The following is a 19,213-nucleotide window of genomic DNA, read 5'->3' as shown; positions in this document are numbered from 1 at the left end:
ATGCCCATACCCAGCAATTTTCCCTGAGTCCAAGGTATATAGCATGTTGCATATTTTAGTCTGATTCTCCGTACTGAACTTTTATAAATGAGTGATTCTCAGCCTAGTGGAGGGTGGCAGAAATGGTGGTAAATGCCTAGAATAAGATGTTATACTGATGAAAAGGTGCCTTGCATATGAAGGCAGAAAAAAGGCTGGGAAAAAAAAGCAAGTGAACTAAAGCATCTACCTGTTTATTCTATTTATAGGATACAGGGTTTGAAACAAAATAGATTTAGTTAATCAGCTGAAAATATAAAAGATACAGCTGATATAGAAAAAAATTTCAGAAGCACAGCTTCTATCTATGGCTCCTTTACTATGCCATCTTATACACAGACCAGTCTCCACACTGAAGTCAATATAAGAATATGCAGAAGTTCTTTCCTTAGATGGAACCTGGAGTTTTTCTTTCCCTCTGTCATGTGCTTCATTACATAATAATGTGTGTCCATACACACAGAATAACCAATGTTAGATACCTTGTTTCTAAAGCATAAAATACAATGGTTCAATGGTATCCAACAGGGGATTGGTTCCAGGACACAGATAACAAAATCCTTGGAATGCTCATATCAAATGCAGCAGTATTGACATATGACCTGCACACATCCTCCCTTACACTTTACATCATCTCTAAATGACTCATAATACCTAATACAATGTAAATGCTATGTAAATAGTTGCCAGCATGCAGCAAATTCAAGTTTTGATTTTTGGAACTTTCTGGGATTTTTTTCCCAAATATTTTTGATACACAGTTGGTTGAATTTGTGAATGCAGAATCTGTGGATATGGAGGGACAACTATAACTAATAACAGGACTCAAACAGACACAACGTAGGAAAACTCAAGTAAAGATCAATAATTCAAGCGAGCCACAGGGAGAATTGTTACTGCCCTGGAAAGAACTACGAGGTTGAACCATGTAAAACTGTAGTTTTTATAGGTCATAATGGTTAAATCTGAGAAATTTTCAATACCTTGTTAAACGTATCATTAGAATGAGAGTCTCCCAATTACTCAAATGTCCATATAGAACCATTTTAAAGGAATAAATGGTCTAAAAGGGAAAGCTAGAAAAGCTAGAAGCCACCTGTACAAGAAATGGTATCAGACCATCCAATAAACAGAAGAACTACTATGACAAAGAGACCAATATGACCTCGTGTTTACCCTAAATGAAAAGCACAATTACTTAAAAAGCCACAAATTTATAGGGGTCTAATAGTTTCTATTTTGTTGTTTTATTGCTTGTGTAGTACCAAAACCCTTACCGTATTGTGAGTTCCAATATTTGAGCAAGTCTATCATGAAGCAAATTTGCCTAAAAAAGAGAAAAAAAATGCTAAGAATGGATCTATTATTTTCCGAATACCCATATGTAATAATACAAGTGTGATTTAAAGGACAAAGCGTAACTGTAACTATTAAGCTGACAGTACAGAATGCTTTAATGTTTTGGTTTTATCTGTCTCATACACTGGAATTTAACGTAAAGTTTATCTTTTATTTCTTTCCTAGTCTTACTGGTAAAGACAAATGGATAGGCACACAAAACAACATATCTACAGCCAAATCAATGAAAACCATTGCAAAAAAAGTTTCAAAGCAACCACAATTATTAACATTTAATTTGGGATCTGCCATTCCCATCAGCTTACATTACACAAAGAAATTATTTAGGCTTCATAGCTTCATCTTCATAGTTTCCAGTCCCTATATAATGCACTACCTTGAGTTCTACTGACATCTGCTTAAAGCTTGGAACCCACCTACCAATTACCATAAAAACTTCTACAAAATCAAACTCCACTCCCACCCCCTTCATCATGTGTTCACTTACTTTGGATTCACACTGTGCTGCTATTTCTTCAAAAGGTGCTTTCTGGAATTTCTCTATCACTAGACGCCTCTTTTCCTTTTCCTGTTCTTCCATTCCACTGGTATCTACATAAATGTTTAAAAAGACCCATTAAAAGGAATAAAGAATTTCATAGAACCTTGCCAATGACCATAAGAGCAAATGATCTATAAATAAAAAATAAGGGTAATTTATAGGACTACTTGTATAGGGAAAAAAGCAAAGTGTAACATCCTTAAAATGTCTTAGTTAAGGTTAGAAAGCAAACATATAAAAATATTAAAAAATTACAAAGCACAAAACTCTTTTTCATAGACTACCTTTGTCTCTTTTACCAAAAAAGGCAGAAGCATGACAACTTCCTACAAATCAAACAACTTCAAGGCCCTTCCTGAAGGATGATTCTTTTATTAATAATCATGCCCTTGCACGTATGAGGTACTAAATTAAGTTTGGAGACTTCCCTGGTGGTGCAGTGGCTAAGCATCCGCCACCAATAAAGGGGACACGGATTTGATCCCTGGTCTGGGAAAAGCCCACATGCCACGGAGCAACTAAGCCCGTGTGCCGCAACTACTGAAGCCCACGTGCCTAGAGCCTGTGCTCCACAATAAGAGAAGCCACCACAATAAGAAGCCCACATGCTGCAACGAAGAGTAGCCCCAGATCGCCACAACTAGAGAAAGCCCATGTGCAGCAAAAAAGACCCAACACCGTCAAAAATTTAAAAAACCAAACCAAAACGAAAAACAAAGTTTGTTAAACTTGACAATGAATGGCATGAGTGCGATACAGATAGGGTCATGTGGAACCATACTGTTTTAGCCTTTTCCATTTATCTTCTACAATTTGAAAAGGGTTTTTTTTAATAGTAAGATGATGTGTGGTCTGGCCAAAGTTTGTGAGATAATAAAATAATAAATGTCTATCTTTTTGATACTACTGATATAATAATGGTGTCTATTTGCTTAAGAATATGAAAAGAAGGCTAATTAATGCCTTAGTTGTTGATAGTCTACTGTAACAACTCAATAACTCTTTAGCATTTTTTCATTTTCCTGGTCAAGAATTTCGTAAGACGAAATGCATTCTGTTCAAGGTTCTTCAAACAGAACTGTTCTTCAGGTAGATAAACTGTAGGTAACAGTTAGCTAGTTTTAAAAAGTAGAAATAACAAGTACCAAGGAAATAGGTTTTTTCCTCCTCTGAAATTGTGGCAGGTCAACAAAGTTGTAGAATTTATGTACTTTTTCTGAATGACTATAATATAGAATTATGATCACATCTCCAGTGTTCACTAGACCAGGGTCACAAGCTCAAACGTGCCAGCAGCCAGGCAGGAAACATAAATGTTTAAATTATGGCAGACAAAGCAGTAGGAAAACAGGACTTGGGCAAGCTGAGCATACATCCCTGGTCTTTATTCAAATTCAATTTCTGAAAATAATACGTCCACCTGAATTTGGCCTGCAGGCAGCAAGTTTGTTTTCCATGCATTAGTCCATGCATTAGCAGTTCTCAAACTTTTTGGTTTCCACGCATTAGCAGTTCTCAAACTTTTTGGTTTCAAGACTCCTTTATACTCTGAAAAATTATTAAGAAAGCCAAATAGCTTTCTTTACGTGTTACATCATTTGATGTTTTCCATATTAGAATATAAAAATGAGACTTAAAAAAAATTTATTCAGGGCTTCCTGGGTGGCGCAGTGGTTGAGAATCCGCCTGCCAATGCAGGGGACACGGGTTTGATCCCTGCTCCAGGAAGAGCCCACATGCCGTGGAGCAGCTAAGCCCGTGTGCCACAACTATTGAGCCTGCGCTTTAGAGCCCGTGAGTCACAACTAATGAGCCCATGTGCTGCAACTACTGAAGCTCACACGTCTAGAGCCTGTGCTCCACAACAAGAGAAGCCATGGCGATGAGGAGCCCGCGCACCACACCGAAGAGTAGCCCCCACTCACCGCAACTAAAAGAAAGCCTGCGCACAGCAAAAAAGACCCAACACAGCCAATAAAACAAACAAACAAACAAAAAGAGTTGGTTAATCAAAGTAACTTTATAAAAAAAAATTCATTCAATTCATTAAAAAATGAAACTACTATAACATAATATTTGTTTAATGAAAAAATAACCATATTTTCTAAAATAAAAAATTTAGTGAAGAGAATGGCATTGTTTTATATTTTTGCTAATCTCTTTGTCTGACAATAGAAGGCAGCTGGATTCTATCTGCAAACACATTTAATCCACTCAAATATGTTATTTTGATTGAAGTATATAAAGAAAAACTAAACACACACAGGTATGTATTGGGAAAGAGTAATTCAACAGCCTTTTCACAGAATTATAGCTATTTCTTCTTAGACACTACAACAAAACCTGACAAGTGGTAGTCTCTTAAAAGTTAGTTGCAATATGGAATTTGAAACCTTATTAATGAACTTTTTGTTACCGGTTATATTAACATCTGTTAATCTGTTCTACACTTTGAATAGAGCTTTACTCATGCATGATTTTGTAGCATCATGCAATGGTTATCTAGAATACTGCTCCACTGGTTTACGCAGATATTCTAAATGCAGACATATTTCACTGTAAAATACTCTCTAAAATCACATTTGTTAGTTATTACCACTGACCTCATTAGAAAAGTCTTTAAATAAATATTGGGGAACTGTCATACTCAGAGTGGCAGACACAAACTTCAAAATTCTAATTTTGTTAAAAAATGCTAATTTTATCATCGGGAGCACATATTGTCAGGGTGTTTTTTTTTCCTCTTGAAGTGACAGCTTCCTTTCAAATACCATATGTTTTCTGTCTTTTTTTTTTAAAGTAAAAGTGATGTTCCTTATAAAAATCAACTAGTTCTGCTTGCAAATCAAAGCAATCAAAGAAGTGCTTCCCAAAGGCATGTATTCATGGGATACGATTAATAAAATTAATCATCTGTACTGATTCTTCAAGGGCATTCTTAAGAGAAACCGTGCCTTTTAAAAGTAACTGGGACTCGGTGGTGCTGAAGAATGCAATGACCACTAGTCCAGGTTGATGCCTTCATTCACGTTAATCTATGCAGTACAAAGGCAAATAATGTCTTAGTATTATGCTGAAAATACTTTCTGACTTGAAGGATCCCTTGAAAGAGTCCCTCTGGGGCTCCAGGGATCCAAATACATACTTTGAGAACCGCTGCCACTGTAAATTCCTCAGCACATCTTACTAATTTTTAAATGTCTCAAAGTATGTTGTATATAATGGGTGTTCAAAAATTGCTTACTAAATTCAATTAATTTCATTTTGGCAAATGTGATATTATATTACAATAAGAAAAAAAAATCCTCTAATAGATTAAGCTGAAAAAGGTTAGATCTTATTTCACGTATGATGGGTACTAGAGCACTTCACTTCCCTTGATAATGATTTTCTTATTCTACTATTTCTTAAAAACTGAGAGCCAATTTCCACTCTCTATGATGAAAGTCAATTTCCACCCTCTATTGCTTTACCAATTAGAAATGAATTGAGATCAAGGTATCATTAGCCTAGCAGGAATATATATTAATACTTAATTGAAAGAATCATTTCAAAAATTTTTAAAGGAGACAAATTATATAAGGTAAAATTTATTTCCATAAAGGCCACAGGAGAAAAAAATCAGAGTACTACTGATAAGTGCAAAGATAAGCGAAAAGATTACGGAGTCAGTCAGACCTGTGTATGAAATTTGGCTTCGGTATTTACTAGCTGTGTGATCTCAGGAGAGTTGTTAATTTCTCTGCCTCAATGTTCTCACTGATAAAATCGCAAGGATTAATGTGATACACTATCATGCCTGCTGACAATTTCAGCCAGCTCCTTTCTCTTACCCCATTAGAAACACACTAATTACGCTGTTATATGCCTACTAAAAATCACTCTATTAATTCTCTCAGAATTTTCATCTGCCTATCTCCTATAAAAGGAAATATACTGACTATTTCTCATAAATTCAGGCAGCCTGAATACTGGCCACCAAATAAGGGTGGCATTCAAATACATGGTGATATGCTTTCATAGTTCTAGAAAAGTCAGTCTATACAAAGGAAAATAATTATCTATGACAAGACAGGACAATTACAAAAGCCTGAAGAACATAAGCTAATAAAGTGATTATATATTTATATACAAATCAATAGTACATACATTTGTCACACTGCCTCTGTTAATTACGGCATCTAAACAAGCAGTAAGATAAAGATAAGCTAGGAAAATACTAGGAGACTTAACAAGCAAAAATCTCACCAATTGCTTTCTTTAATGCTTCAAAGGTGATTTCTTCAGTGTTACTAACCTAGAGAAAAGTGATTTTAAGTAAAAAAAGAGTTAAGAAAGGTCTATGTAAACGATACCTTCACCCAATTATAGGTCATCTAAGAACTTTTACAAATATTTTCTCTCTTTTGTGTTGGCTGGATTTGTGATTATACTCAACAGTATCAAATAATCTCCATGTTTTCACTGGTTTTAACAATGGCCTACCGCAGTGGTTCCCCAAACAAGTCCATAGACTGATGTTAGGCTGGCAGAATTAGCAACCTTTAAGGCAACCCAACTAATATTCAAGGAAGAGATTATATATAAATGCAGCTTCAGCTATGTAATAAATGAAAACTAAGTATTCCATACCCTCCATAGTTTTAAGGTACCACATACAGTTTACAAATCAAAAGTGAAATAATCTTAAAACTTTAAATGGTTTAAAAGCAAGAATCACTACTTTGGGAAGGGTTCAATGAGTATAGTTAACCAATATCTTAATCATATTCTGGATCTTTTAAGGTCAATCACCAAGCCTTATTCTCCAGAAACACCCTTTTACTTGAAGCTTTCAAATCTCTTGTGCTTTAAGACATATAAAAGGTATGAAATCAAGCGCTATAAAAAAAGTCAGCAATACTTTCTGTGGCGCTAGCACATTTTCAGAAGGAATAACATATTCAGTTACTACAGTATCTCTGAATAAAAGTTAAGAAATGATACATGAGTACTTGCCTGGGACTCTGGTCATCCCTAATTTTAGCTTGTGAGCTTCTTTTTGCTAAGTCTAAGGCAGCAAGACTAATGAAAGCAAAAGACTTCATGCTTTGCACCTTAGCTTCTCTGTAATACAAAGGCTTTAGCTGGGAATCAAGCAGCAAGGGTTCCACTACCTCAGTTTTTTAACTGAGGGTTCATATTTCTAGTTGAAGTCAGATTAAACTTGGGAATCTTCAGTTGCTTTGTTCTAGATATCTGGAGCAGATATACAAGATTAGGCTCTGGCTGGTCAATTATTTGCACCTAGAAGCAATCTAGTAGTTCAAAGTTGTTCTTGCAACTGGTTAAGAGCTTTACACTTTTGAGAAACAACTATAGTATAGGAGAAAGAACACAGGAGAAGCTAGAAGGTCAAGATTCTTATTAGGGAGAAGTTTTACTTATTAACTGTTCAATCCCGGATAAGTGAAGAGCTAAAGTATTTTATCTAATAACTCTTTTCTATTTGTTGTTTTCCTTAATTTGGATAATGATGATGCATTCTTCCAGCATCAAAAACCTCCAAGTCACTCTGTCCCTCTCCTTTTTTTAACCTCCTTCCTCTAAATCCCTTTAAGTTCCTTGTTGGTCCTCCGTATTCTGCCTCCAGAATCGGAAACTCCTGCTCTCCTATTCCTCTCCCTCATCTCTAGCCTGGCTACTCCAGCCCCTCGTCACCTCAAGTGCAAACTATCATAAGCATCTCCCACCTGGCCTCTCTACCTTCAGTCTCTTCTTTCTAATGTAGCTTAGTCACACCTTTTATGAAGGGACAACTCTGATAATGACACGGTCCAAATTTCAGTGTTTCCCCACTTTCTACCAAAGTATACACAAAGCCCTCAGCCTGGTGATAAAACCTTCTGTAACTTGGCTTCAATCCTGTCTCCTACTCTTTCCTTCTATGCATTCTATTTTTTAAAAAGAGCAATTTCTTTACACTAATTTTAATGACTCATGTTTTCCATACAAAGTAGCTGCTAAATACATGCCACCTACTTCATTTGGTGCTTAAGCAAACTACAGCCTGTTCCAAGTCTATAGAAAACATTGGCTGTGCTGCAGTTACAGAGAAATGGTGCAAAGGCATGATCCCAGAGGAGTTTCAACATTCCTTTTACTCTTTACGACTTCTGCCTAATGCACGACCTATAACTCTAACTTAGACTGTACAACGCCCTTGGGCTGCATAAAATCTGCTATTCATCTTTTTCCAACCAGACTAGTTGTTATGTCGCTTCCACTGATACCTCAGTAATTTTACAGCACTTAGCATAGCAGGTTCTGACTAGTATTTACTTGACGCGAGTGTTCTTCTTCTGTTGGCACACGTATAGGTTCCTTCAGTTGTATTTGAGAAAAAGGCAGGAGTATGTATGTATAAAAGAAAGATACGTAATTTGTCCTAGAATAAGTGACAATTCTTCTCAGTCAAACAGTGACTTAATTTTGTATAAAAAATTTAATATGTAATCAAAATTTAATACATATAACCTCCCATCCATTCCCCAAATAATCAAGCACTGACTATTACCTTTTAGAGAAGAACTGAGTCATGATTTCAGGTTTTACTCATATCCACTATGCATATCAGTTGTGCTGATGGGGCTCAGAGAGAGCACCAGAGATCAAAGAATCACGCCTATGGTGCTTTATGCTGTTAGTCAAGCTGATCATTTAACTTCAGGAGGCAGAGACGCCTCTATTCTATTTTAGCGATTTACCTTCTTGAATACCTTAATTTAATTTAGCTATCTTTTACGTATATAGGGCAGTTTTTAGAATTTCACTAAGTGATTCACTGTGGGCTAAAATTTGAATTGTAAATGTTAGAACTGACAGACTTCAGAAATGGACCAGGTATTTTAACAGACCATAGTAATCAGCTGAGTTATATCTGGGGAAAACAAAAGTTTTGCTATGATCTCCATCTAACAACATTCTTTTTAAAAAAGTCACAAGCTCTAAAAGCAGGTGTTAAATATATCTGAGGACTAAGTGGGATTACGGACATACAATTTCAAATAATTTTGATGAAATAACGTTTTTTCAAAGGAGCAATTTTTTAATTTGATTCACTGTTAGCAAACATACTTATTCTCAGTTTGATATTTTGTTACACCATTAACTGGTGAATACCTAACTGATGAGAATTTCTCCTGTCCATGTAATGAAATTAATTAGTTTTAGCCCAGAAGGTACTGTTATTCTCTCTTCTGGTATTTAAACAACCATTCCTAACACACAAAATCAGATACCATAATGGTAAATGAGTTTGAAACTCCAATGTGCTCAAGTAAACCTTATATTAAACTGTTCTTAAATTTTCAAACACTGAGGGTGAGGCATATTTGACTTAGGATTTATAGTTATAGCAAAGATAAAACAAAAGGATCTTTAATAAGTTAACAAATATATTAATGAACTTTTAATGTAAAATTCATGCTCAAGAATCTTCCCCTACATTATATCTTCATGCAAATGTTTTTTCAGCTCTTTTTATCAAAATAGACTGATTCTTTGCAACCATCTGAGGCGCTATATACGTATTTTTAAAAGAAATAAAATAGTTAACAAAAGGCAAATGGAAAAATACCAGTCAATAAAAACAGACTGCACTGTTGCCAAGTATAAAGTTAGGCTTTGGACGAATTTCTTCCCTCAAAAGGTAATAGCAGCAAATTCATAATCATTAAAACAGATAGTGAGCAAGGTAACCTCTTGCTAGTAAGGAGGATAAGGATTAAAGTGGCTTTGAAGAGGTGGAATTTAGGGAAGATGCTTTTCTTGAGTCTTAAACTGGTAAGAAACCAACCTTAAATCAACCTAAAAGTCCCAAGTTCCAAAATGAACACTAACTGCCTATTCCAATTACTCCCCTGCTCCACAGATAATTTCTTGATAAAAGTGATTAATTCTACATAATAGGGAGTTAAAAAGCATAAAACATATAAATTAATTGGCTGTACCCCGGCCACCAAATAGTTTTAATTCCTGAAGACAAATTAACTGATGGGGTTGGAAGCAGGAGGGAGAATGGAGGCTGAGAAAGCATGAATTCAGACAACTTCCTTCCCCTTTTCTTATGTGGATATTCTTTTAATTATTTACACTGTACCAACGAGAAAATGAAATACCTAGGAAGGCAAACAATGGATAAACCACAAGGAGGAGGCTGACTTGACATGGCACGTCGGCACTTTTACTTGACTATCAAAAAAGTCTCTGCTGACTTGTGTGGATAAGTCCTAGAGAAACTGGCTGCTTTTTCTTCCTATAACTCAGGAGGGTACACTCTTGTGCTCTATTGAAACAGGAGGAGAACATTAAATCTATGACGTTTCAAATAACTCCTTAAAGAGTACACAGGTCACTGATACAGCTTAGCCTACATTAAACCCACTATATTCACAATCCAGAATGATTTAAACAATTTTTCTCTCATAGGTTAAATTTTGAAACTTTCTAAAAGTAGTGAGCATTTGGCTTTACATAAGAGTGTTTAATTCCATTTATTCTCACAACTTATGTTTCATAAATCTTTAAAAATAAATAGGATTAGAGGGCCTACCTATTTAATAACAGGCCTTGTGTAGCATCTCTTACTTATAAAAAAACTAAGTTCTATCTTATGATTCCTTTTACTACACTGTGAAATCTAGTGATATCCTAACACATAATATTAAGTTTATGTATCTTTAAAGGTATCAGAAATGAGTTCAGTAAAATAAATTATAAATAAGTTCAAGGCTAAATGAGATTAACTTCTACTAACAATTTTTGTTGACTCTGAGGATAATTCAGAGTTGTATTTGCTACTGCTTAAAAGTGTGGAGGGGCAAAAACTTTTAAAGCGATGTCTATCTCAAGATAGTACTTGGTCATAAACTTTCAGCAACTTACCACATCATCAGAAGGAATGCTGTTGGGTAAGATATCCACCTGAATGGATACAGTGTCCACAATACTTTTCCTTCTAGAAAGTCGATCTTCATCTAAAATTGAAAAAAATTTCCCCATTATTTGCTAGTTAGAAATGATATGTCATTTACAAACTCCACTTATTTCAGAAAATTTCAGAAAATTAAGACAGTTTGTCTTTTTTGCTCTTACTAAATATATAAAACAGTGTGTTCTTAAATTTTGTGAAGCAGATTAAAAAGATAAAATTGATGGGTGAACTCAGTTTAATGCCGTTGACCCTTGAACAACACAGAGGTTAGGGGCTCTAACACCCCCGCACAGTTGAACATCAGCACAGAACTCCACAGTCAGCCCTCCATATCCCCAGTTCCATATCCAGTTCCAACTTCCCAATTCTCTATTCATCAAGCCCATCTGCCATGTTCTAAACCCAATTTTAACACCCCTAATAAACCCCCTTTATCTCCACACTGCCGTATTTATTTTTCAAGAGCGCTATCATTCAAAAATCTTTGTCTTTTCTTACCTAGATCTGAGGATAGCTTCCTAACTGGTCTAACACAGCACTCCCTCCTATACTGCCAGTACCGTTGTTTCTAAAATAAACCTTTTTCAGACTAAACTATCATTTTAAAACAAATCCAGCCTCCTGACTAATGCTGGGCTTCCCGAGTATTTTTCACATCGAAGTACACATATAAAATTATAATACATGTAAGGCACATGGAGGTAAATGGAAGAGCTGCTTGTACTGCAAGCTGACTACCCCAGGCCTGACCTGGCTACCTGAAGAACTAAGGTGATCAATATCCAGACACACCTGTAAGGTTCCCAGTAACAGCTGGGAAGCTCAGGTCTAGAATCTTAGTTGAACAGCAGTCACTCTGTAATTTGGCAACACTCCACCTTTCTATTCTTCATTTGTATATACAGTTGACCCTTGAACAGCATGGAGGTTTGGGGCACTGACCCCTGTACAGTCAAAACACTGCATTACAACTTTAGTCGGCCCTCTGTATCCATGGTTCTGCATTCACAGATTCAACCAACTGCAGATCATATAGTATCACAGTACGTATTTATGGAAAAATATCCGCGTATAAGCAGGCCTGTGCAATTCAAACTTGTGCTGTTCAAGGGTCAACTGTACTGTGATTTTATTCTGCTAAAGGGGTGAAGAATAAACTAAAAGAAGGCCAATATAAAGAAATTGGTTTCTTTCTTAGACTACTCCTCTACTCCAAGGTAGCCTTCCATGGCAGTAATTAATGCCGTTAATCAAATATAGCAATTTACCCTCTTTCTGGGACACAGCAGGATTGCAATGCCTGGCCTCTCTGTGGTTAGGAGGGACTATGTAACTAGCTCTGGCTAGTAAAGTATGAGCAACGTTCCGGGTCACAGCTGCTCCATCAGCCTGGATTCCAGAATATGGATGCTATGAAGTTACGCCTAGTTAGTTGGAGCAATAAATACATCTTTACTGTTTTAAAGCACTAAGAACCTATGATCGTTTGTTCTCACAGCAGAGCTTAGCCAGAGTTTCTTACCCGGGCACCACTGACACCTGGGGCCAGATGATCCTTGTCGTGGGGGCTGTTCTGCGCACTGCAGGATGTTTAGCAGCATCCCCACCTCTACCCACAGGCCTGCCCCAGCGGTGATAACTAAAAATGCCTCTAGGTGATTGAACCTGGTGTACCCCCCAAAAAAAAAAAAAAAATGCCTCTAGGGTTGACAAACGTTCCCTGCTATGGGCAAAATCACCCGCCATTGAGAACCCCTGACCCAGTCCATTCTGACTGACAACAGGCCTTTCTAGAATTTTCCCTGTATGCCACCATCTTATTATAAGCTTCTTAAGCACTAAAACACTCATCACATCACTCCCCCAAGCAAATCTACCCACTGCTGGATGAAGTAAAAAAGGCTTTGGGGTTCTCCAGTCAGATCTTGCCAACAGTGACTTCAACTGCTCCCCAATTTACCTCGTGCTCAAGGCAAGCACGCCTGTTCTCCAGTCTCTAAGCAGGCTTTGGCACATCTGCCTTACATGCTTTTCTACGAACAGAAACTCCTACTGGAGACACTTTATTACCTGCCCTTTCTTATGTCCTCCCCACTGTAAAGATTCTTATCTTTCAATGCTAAACATTACATCATTTCTTTTAAATCTTAAATATTACTCGAATTGCTTTTACTTATCCCTTTCTTGTAGCTACAAACATTTTCTGTCAGTTATGACTGATCTTTCCTTATCACTCTTCAATTACTATCGCCCTTTAGTCATCTGCTGGGCCCTGAAGTACAAACGTAAATTAATGTCTTATCTCCCCAACTATACAAGAAATTCAGTAGGAGACTCTGTTCTGCATCTATCACACGGCAGTTACTCAGGTTCGGCTGTGTGAAGGCTGGCGGTACAGAGTGAACATATATCTGACTGGGACAAATTATTACACTCTGTTTGACTACAGTTTTCAGGTTGGAAATATTTTGCCTCCTGCATATGGCCGTCACTGAGGTAGCCTAGATACTGTACTTTCGCTAATTTCTCTTCATGATCCTATGTGTTAATACAAGTCACCAAACCTAATGACCAAACATCAATGGAACTGCCACAAAATAGTATGTGGTCATCACTGCTGACTTGATTTTACCCTCTAAACAGGCCAACTTTCAAGGTCTTACCAGAACTCAAAATGAGGAATAAATAATAGCCTGCTTCTCACCCACACAAGAATTTCTAGGTTAATATACAAAGGCCGATGGGTTGCAGAGAAGAGTCAAATTGAAGCCTAAGATAAAAATAAAATAGAACGGAGAAATGCAGAGGCAGGAGAGGGATCACTGAGTGGCAAAAATCAATAAGAAAGGAAGGGAAGTATAGTGGCAAAGAGTTAAGAAAGACTAGGAATTTTAAAAGGGAAGACAATGAAATTCAGTGGGAAACTCTATACTATATTCTCGGAAAGTTCTTTCTTCTGACCTATAGAACAACCTGTTTTTAGGTGACAGAAAAAGCTCAGATACAACTATATCAGACATCTTGTACATCCATACAAAAGTAAGATTTCCAAAATAGAGTTTTCAGAAGATAACTCCCCTGCTTCCATGGGCTGTTCATGTCTGTTCCTGACCTGCTTTTCAAAGCCTGCTGAAATACAGCATTACTGTAGCCTCTGTGGACTGCACCGTCCTGCCAGTAAGAAGTGCCCCATCACTATCTCTGTATCTGACGTGCACACCCTCTGGGAGACCCTTGCTTCCCTCCCTCAAGGTGGTTTGAGGTAGTGCTAGACACTATTTCTATACCCTTTCCATTTTCCCATACCACCTCCCTCTCTGCTTCTTATAATCCACTCTTCACAACGGCAATCATCGTTTTTTCTTTTTGTTTTTACTTACAACCTGGGTTTTAGAAGCAATACTTAGAGAGAGCTAGGCCTGACTTCCCTCAGTGATACTTTGCTGCCATCTGGTGTATTTATGTATAATGTACATATAACTGCATTCAGATGGCTAAAGAATAGAGAAAATAGTCTGAATACAAGTATAACACAGAACTACATTAAATCACTCAATATAATTTTCTACGGTTATATAAAAAATAAGATGTAGGAAATTACCTAATTGTATATAATAAATCATAAGTGTAATTAGGGCTACCACACCACTCAGATTCAATTAAAACGCTAACTGAGCAAAATGAAATTTCGTGGGTAATTTATCTACACGAAATTCAAAATGTTAGTTTAATGCTGATACTACTTATACAGATATACTTTTTTGGTCTTATACAGAAACACAAAATTCCACCTACAGCTAATGCATATTTATAAAATAAAAAGAACCTAAAAAACCATTGTCATCATGAATAAAAGGTCAGTGTAATATAAAAGACAATCTTTTATTTTTAAAACAAACTTTAAAACAAAGCTTCTACAAAGAGAGATGGGATATATACATGAAAATACTTTTATAAGCAGATATTAGTTGGAAAATAATGGAAGTTTTGATAAAGCAGATAAAGGCATCCATGTATTATAAGCACCTTTAATCAATAAAACAAATTAACAAAATTCAAAATGCCAACTGGAAGATTAAGACATAAAAAAAATACTAATACCATTCTTATATTGATATGGAATTTTGTAGTTTTTCATGTATATATCCCATTTGAATGAAATGGCTTAGGGCCTATGGTTCTTACCTTATATATGAGGACATGGGGTCACCAAGCTAGGGTAGAAAAAGCCATTCTATTCTCTTTTCATTTTTTTACTTTGAAAAGTCATCTTCCCTGAAAGTTCTTGCAAAATTCAAAATTCCCTTTACTGCTAATTTCAAAATTTTCACTATAATCTCTAATCTCTCACGCAAAACCCAGCCCTGACCTCCACCTTACTCAGATGCTCCACTGTCCAAAACACCCAACAAAAGGCTGAATTCCAAAATTAGCCCCTCTTCCCTATTCATTTCTGTTAATAAAAACTCCATCCTTCTATCACCCAAGATTCAAAACTACTTATAGACAGTTACATTTGAAATGCATACTTATTTCTTTCTTCACTTAAATCCAGTCACACCACCCATCCTTCCTAAAACGAAAACAGAAACGACAAAAACCAAGCAAACGAAGCAGCAAATAAACTCTGCTCTTCCTCCTGGGGCTGTGCCAAGCACCAAAGTGTCCAAGAAGAAACGCTGACAAAAATCCTTGGCTTTCTCCCTGTTCCCCCATATCAGTCAGCTGTTCACATATGCTCTTTTGCAAATGTTCTAGAGTCCCCTTACTTCCCTGTATTCTCACCGAGACCTCCTTGGTACAGGCCACTGCCATCTCTCCTGGGGATTACTGAAGAGTATTCTAAATGGCTGCCCTGTCTTCAGTTTGCGAAACTACAACCAGAGTAATATTTCTAAATGCCACTCTTTTCATGCCATTCCCTGTTTAAAATCATTTAGTGACTCCCCACTGCTTTCAGAATAGTTCAAATTATTTAACCCAGTTTCACAATTCCCAGCCCTACTCTTCCAATTCACTCCCAAGTAGACTAACTTTATACTAGGTCCTTGAAAAACCATGTTCTTGCCTACCTCCAGTCCTCCACATATGCTATTACTTCTGCATGAAACACAGTACACTTGCCTAACACTTGCTTCAGGCTCAGCTTGGGGATGTTTTTCCTCTGGAAGACATCCCTGTCTCACCAAACCTGGACCAAACACTCTCCTAGGTGCTGCCTGAGGACCCCAAACCTCTCTCATCATAGCCTTTAAGGCATATTGCAATCGTCCAGTTAATTGTCCTGCTAGACAAAGTGTATAATGAATTAACTTCTTTCCTGTGCATCTAGAATAAAACTGGTGACGTGCCATCTTGGGAGAACTGAGAAAAATGACACTCAAAATCACCCTCTGTGTTCTGTGGTCCAGATTAAGAACCCCGTTAGGAAAGAATGTAAGTTTTGTGAAAGCAGGAACCTCTATCTGTCTTGTTCATTTCTGCTTCTGTTTGCACAGCAGCTGACACACTGTAAATACTCATTAAACACTGTACCCCTATCACAAAGGAGCACTTAGCACACACCTAGATATACACTATTAACTCAAATTCTAGGTTGATTTGAGATAAAAGAAAAATGCAATAATCGGCTAACACTTATCGATCACTTACTGCATGTCAGTCACCAACAGTTCAGTAAGCTTTAGGCAGACCATTCTTCTTTCTTTAGAACCAGTTACCATTATATTTCAATTGTTTGTCTGTCTTCTCCACCAGATTTTAATCCTTGAGGATAGGGACTGAATCTTAATATCTTTCTACCCCCAAAGATCAGATAAGTGCTTGATATACAGTAGACACTCAATAAAGGCTGGTGGAATTCACAAAAAAAATCAATCTGGATCAATATGGATGACTGAACAATCTTTGAGCACACAGTTGGCAAAATCAACTTTTTAACCACCTAACTGAACAGAAAAGCAGTTAATTCTAGTGATCTTACCTAATCAAATTATTTAATTTCAGCCTCACTGTCCTCATTTGTAAACAAGGATAATGCTACCTTCCTTACCAAACTACGTTACAAATTAACAGAGAACATAAATACAAAGTGCTTATCACAGTGACTGGCATACAGTTAGTGCATAATAAATGGCAGCTACTACTTTGACGATGATGGTTATATATGCATGACACACAACAAACTAAATATTGTTTTTTTCTTTTGATGTATTCTTCTTAAATCCCTTATTTTTTAAAAATGAGTATCTGATGGTTATACAGTGAAAGGAAAATTTAATAACCAACTGATTATCCCATAAGGTCTCACTGCATCTTCTGACTCTTTCTGCATTAAGCTAGGACACACATGCCACAGACTGGTTCTAAACTATCAAAATCTTTATAAATCAGAAAAACCTTATTCATACTGAGAGATTTCTGTGCAGTTATATAACTAAGTATATGCTGAAATACTCAGAATTCTTCTAGTCAATGAAAGAGAGGCATTAAGAAAGAGAATACATCATTTTCAGGGATGAAAGGAAATGGGAAGAGCAAACCACCTGTTGAAAAAAAAAGTATCATAATTTTCATTAAAAATTGTTTAGAGTTAAAGCAACAGGGTAAAAGGAAATAACGAGGGGTGAAAATAAACTACAGCTATGGGGAGGGTAGAGCAAAATAATGACTCAACTTACAGCTATATAAAATACACAGGCCACTGGCTCCATTTTCTAGAAGGCAAACTGTTAAGCTATTTTCCTAGAGGACAGGTGAGGGAAAGGGCAGGCCAAACTGACACTTGGATTTACCTTTGTACTTGTGCCTGGGTTTATGAGGTTTTTTGCCTGAAGGAAAGAGAGCTAAATCCAAATTATAAGAATGAAATATTTTAAAAGTCTGTTTTAAAAATTCTTTTAAATTACAAAGCTCTACTAATGTTTTATTCTTAGCACTTTCAATTCCCCAAGGAACTCATAAGGAATAGAATTTTCTATAACTATGGAATTTAAAAGAAAATTCAAAAGCTTTCATTAACATCTCAGACTATTATGAACAACTATCATTGTAATAAATGTATATATTTTGGATCCACATTATAAACAAGATAGCTATTTCCAAAGATTGTACTACTTCTAGTGATTAATGCAGAAACTACCTAACTGAAATCAAACAGTTCTCTTACAGAACAGAGGTATCCCCAAAGGAAAAACTAGATTCTCTAACAAATTTAATATTTATACTGTCATCAGATGAAAATGAAGGTATAAGATAAAAATTCTTTGATTTTAGTTTTCAAAGTAAAAACTGAATGTAAGACATCATGCAGTTTTGCCTTGATATAAAACAGAATTATCTCAGGCAATGAAAAGAAGGAAATACATAATACACAGTGGAAAACATATTCTTAACCTAAAAAGTTTGCAGATTTCTTTACATAGCAAATAGTCTGTACTCTTTCAAATGACAAAAAAATTACCTAATTCATCAAGGTCAATTGTCACAAATCACTGAGTAAACAATTTTCACCAATTTCCTAAGTTAAACACAATACTGGTTAAAGAGTAAAGATCTCATTTTGCTTCTTTGTTTAAAGGATTATATTATTCAGAATAATGTCAACAATATATGAAGTATAATAATAACAATAATCCCTTGAGGATTCAATTTGTTCACGATAAAATCATATACACATCTTTAGAGATTTACTAAAGGGTTTCAAGAGCAAAATTTTAAAATAGAAGTAAACTCTTTTAAGCCAGTAAGTATACAAACATAATTACCTTTCATTGCTAACCAGGCTAACAGAAAAACTGCTGACATGTAACCACTAGAGTAAGAGTACTAATGACCCTCCTCTTACCTGTTACTTGTGGTACGTATGGTACTGACAATCTCTCAACACTATAGCCACTGCCACCTAGTGACTCTGCAATCTTGTTGGTCAAAAAGTACAAATTTTTGTCATGCTTCTCTAAGGATTTTGGAAGCCTGTCAATTTGATCAAAACAAGTCATTTAGTATTATTTAAATTATTGAGCAAAAATAAGTTAACATACAAACATTCTAGATAAAGGCTTAAATATAAATATAAATGTAACATAAACTATAATTAGTAATAGAAAAATCAGTATATTTTAGGTGGCTAATTTGAGCTCTTTAAAAACATATGGTATGTGGACCAATATATGAAGCATTCTGCTGTGATTTTTTTCCCCAGTAATGCCCCAATGGTGAAGTCAGCCTTATATTATTCTGCTGGTATTCACACATTAAATGATGAAGAGGACTAAATCCAGCTTTAACTTTCATGCTAT

General features: G+C 36.1%; 1 protein-coding gene across 4 annotated transcripts in view; it reads right to left on the bottom strand.

Annotated features, from left to right (window-relative positions):
- The window catches only part of EFR3A (EFR3 homolog A), a 109,211-nt gene that overhangs the window by 5,750 nt on the left and 84,248 nt on the right, over positions 1-19,213 (bottom strand). For all 4 annotated transcript variants that reach the window (XM_057734699.1, XM_057734701.1, XM_057734700.1 and 1 more), the window contains 5 exons: positions 18,760-18,887; positions 10,865-10,956; positions 6,188-6,236; positions 1,886-1,989; positions 1,317-1,366 (listed from right to left, as the gene is read on the bottom strand). In XM_057734699.1, the coding sequence (XP_057590682.1) occupies positions 1,317-1,366; positions 1,886-1,989; positions 6,188-6,236; positions 10,865-10,956; positions 18,760-18,887 (423 nt within the window). The remainder of the gene's footprint in view (positions 1-1,316; positions 1,367-1,885; positions 1,990-6,187; positions 6,237-10,864; positions 10,957-18,759; positions 18,888-19,213) is intronic.

This window comes from Hippopotamus amphibius, chromosome 5 (assembly GCF_030028045.1).
Source record: "Hippopotamus amphibius kiboko isolate mHipAmp2 chromosome 5, mHipAmp2.hap2, whole genome shotgun sequence".
Lineage (NCBI taxonomy): Eukaryota > Metazoa > Chordata > Mammalia > Artiodactyla > Hippopotamidae > Hippopotamus > Hippopotamus amphibius.
Note: the sequence above shows the minus strand (reverse complement) of the source record. Positions and strands in the feature narration are given on the sequence as shown.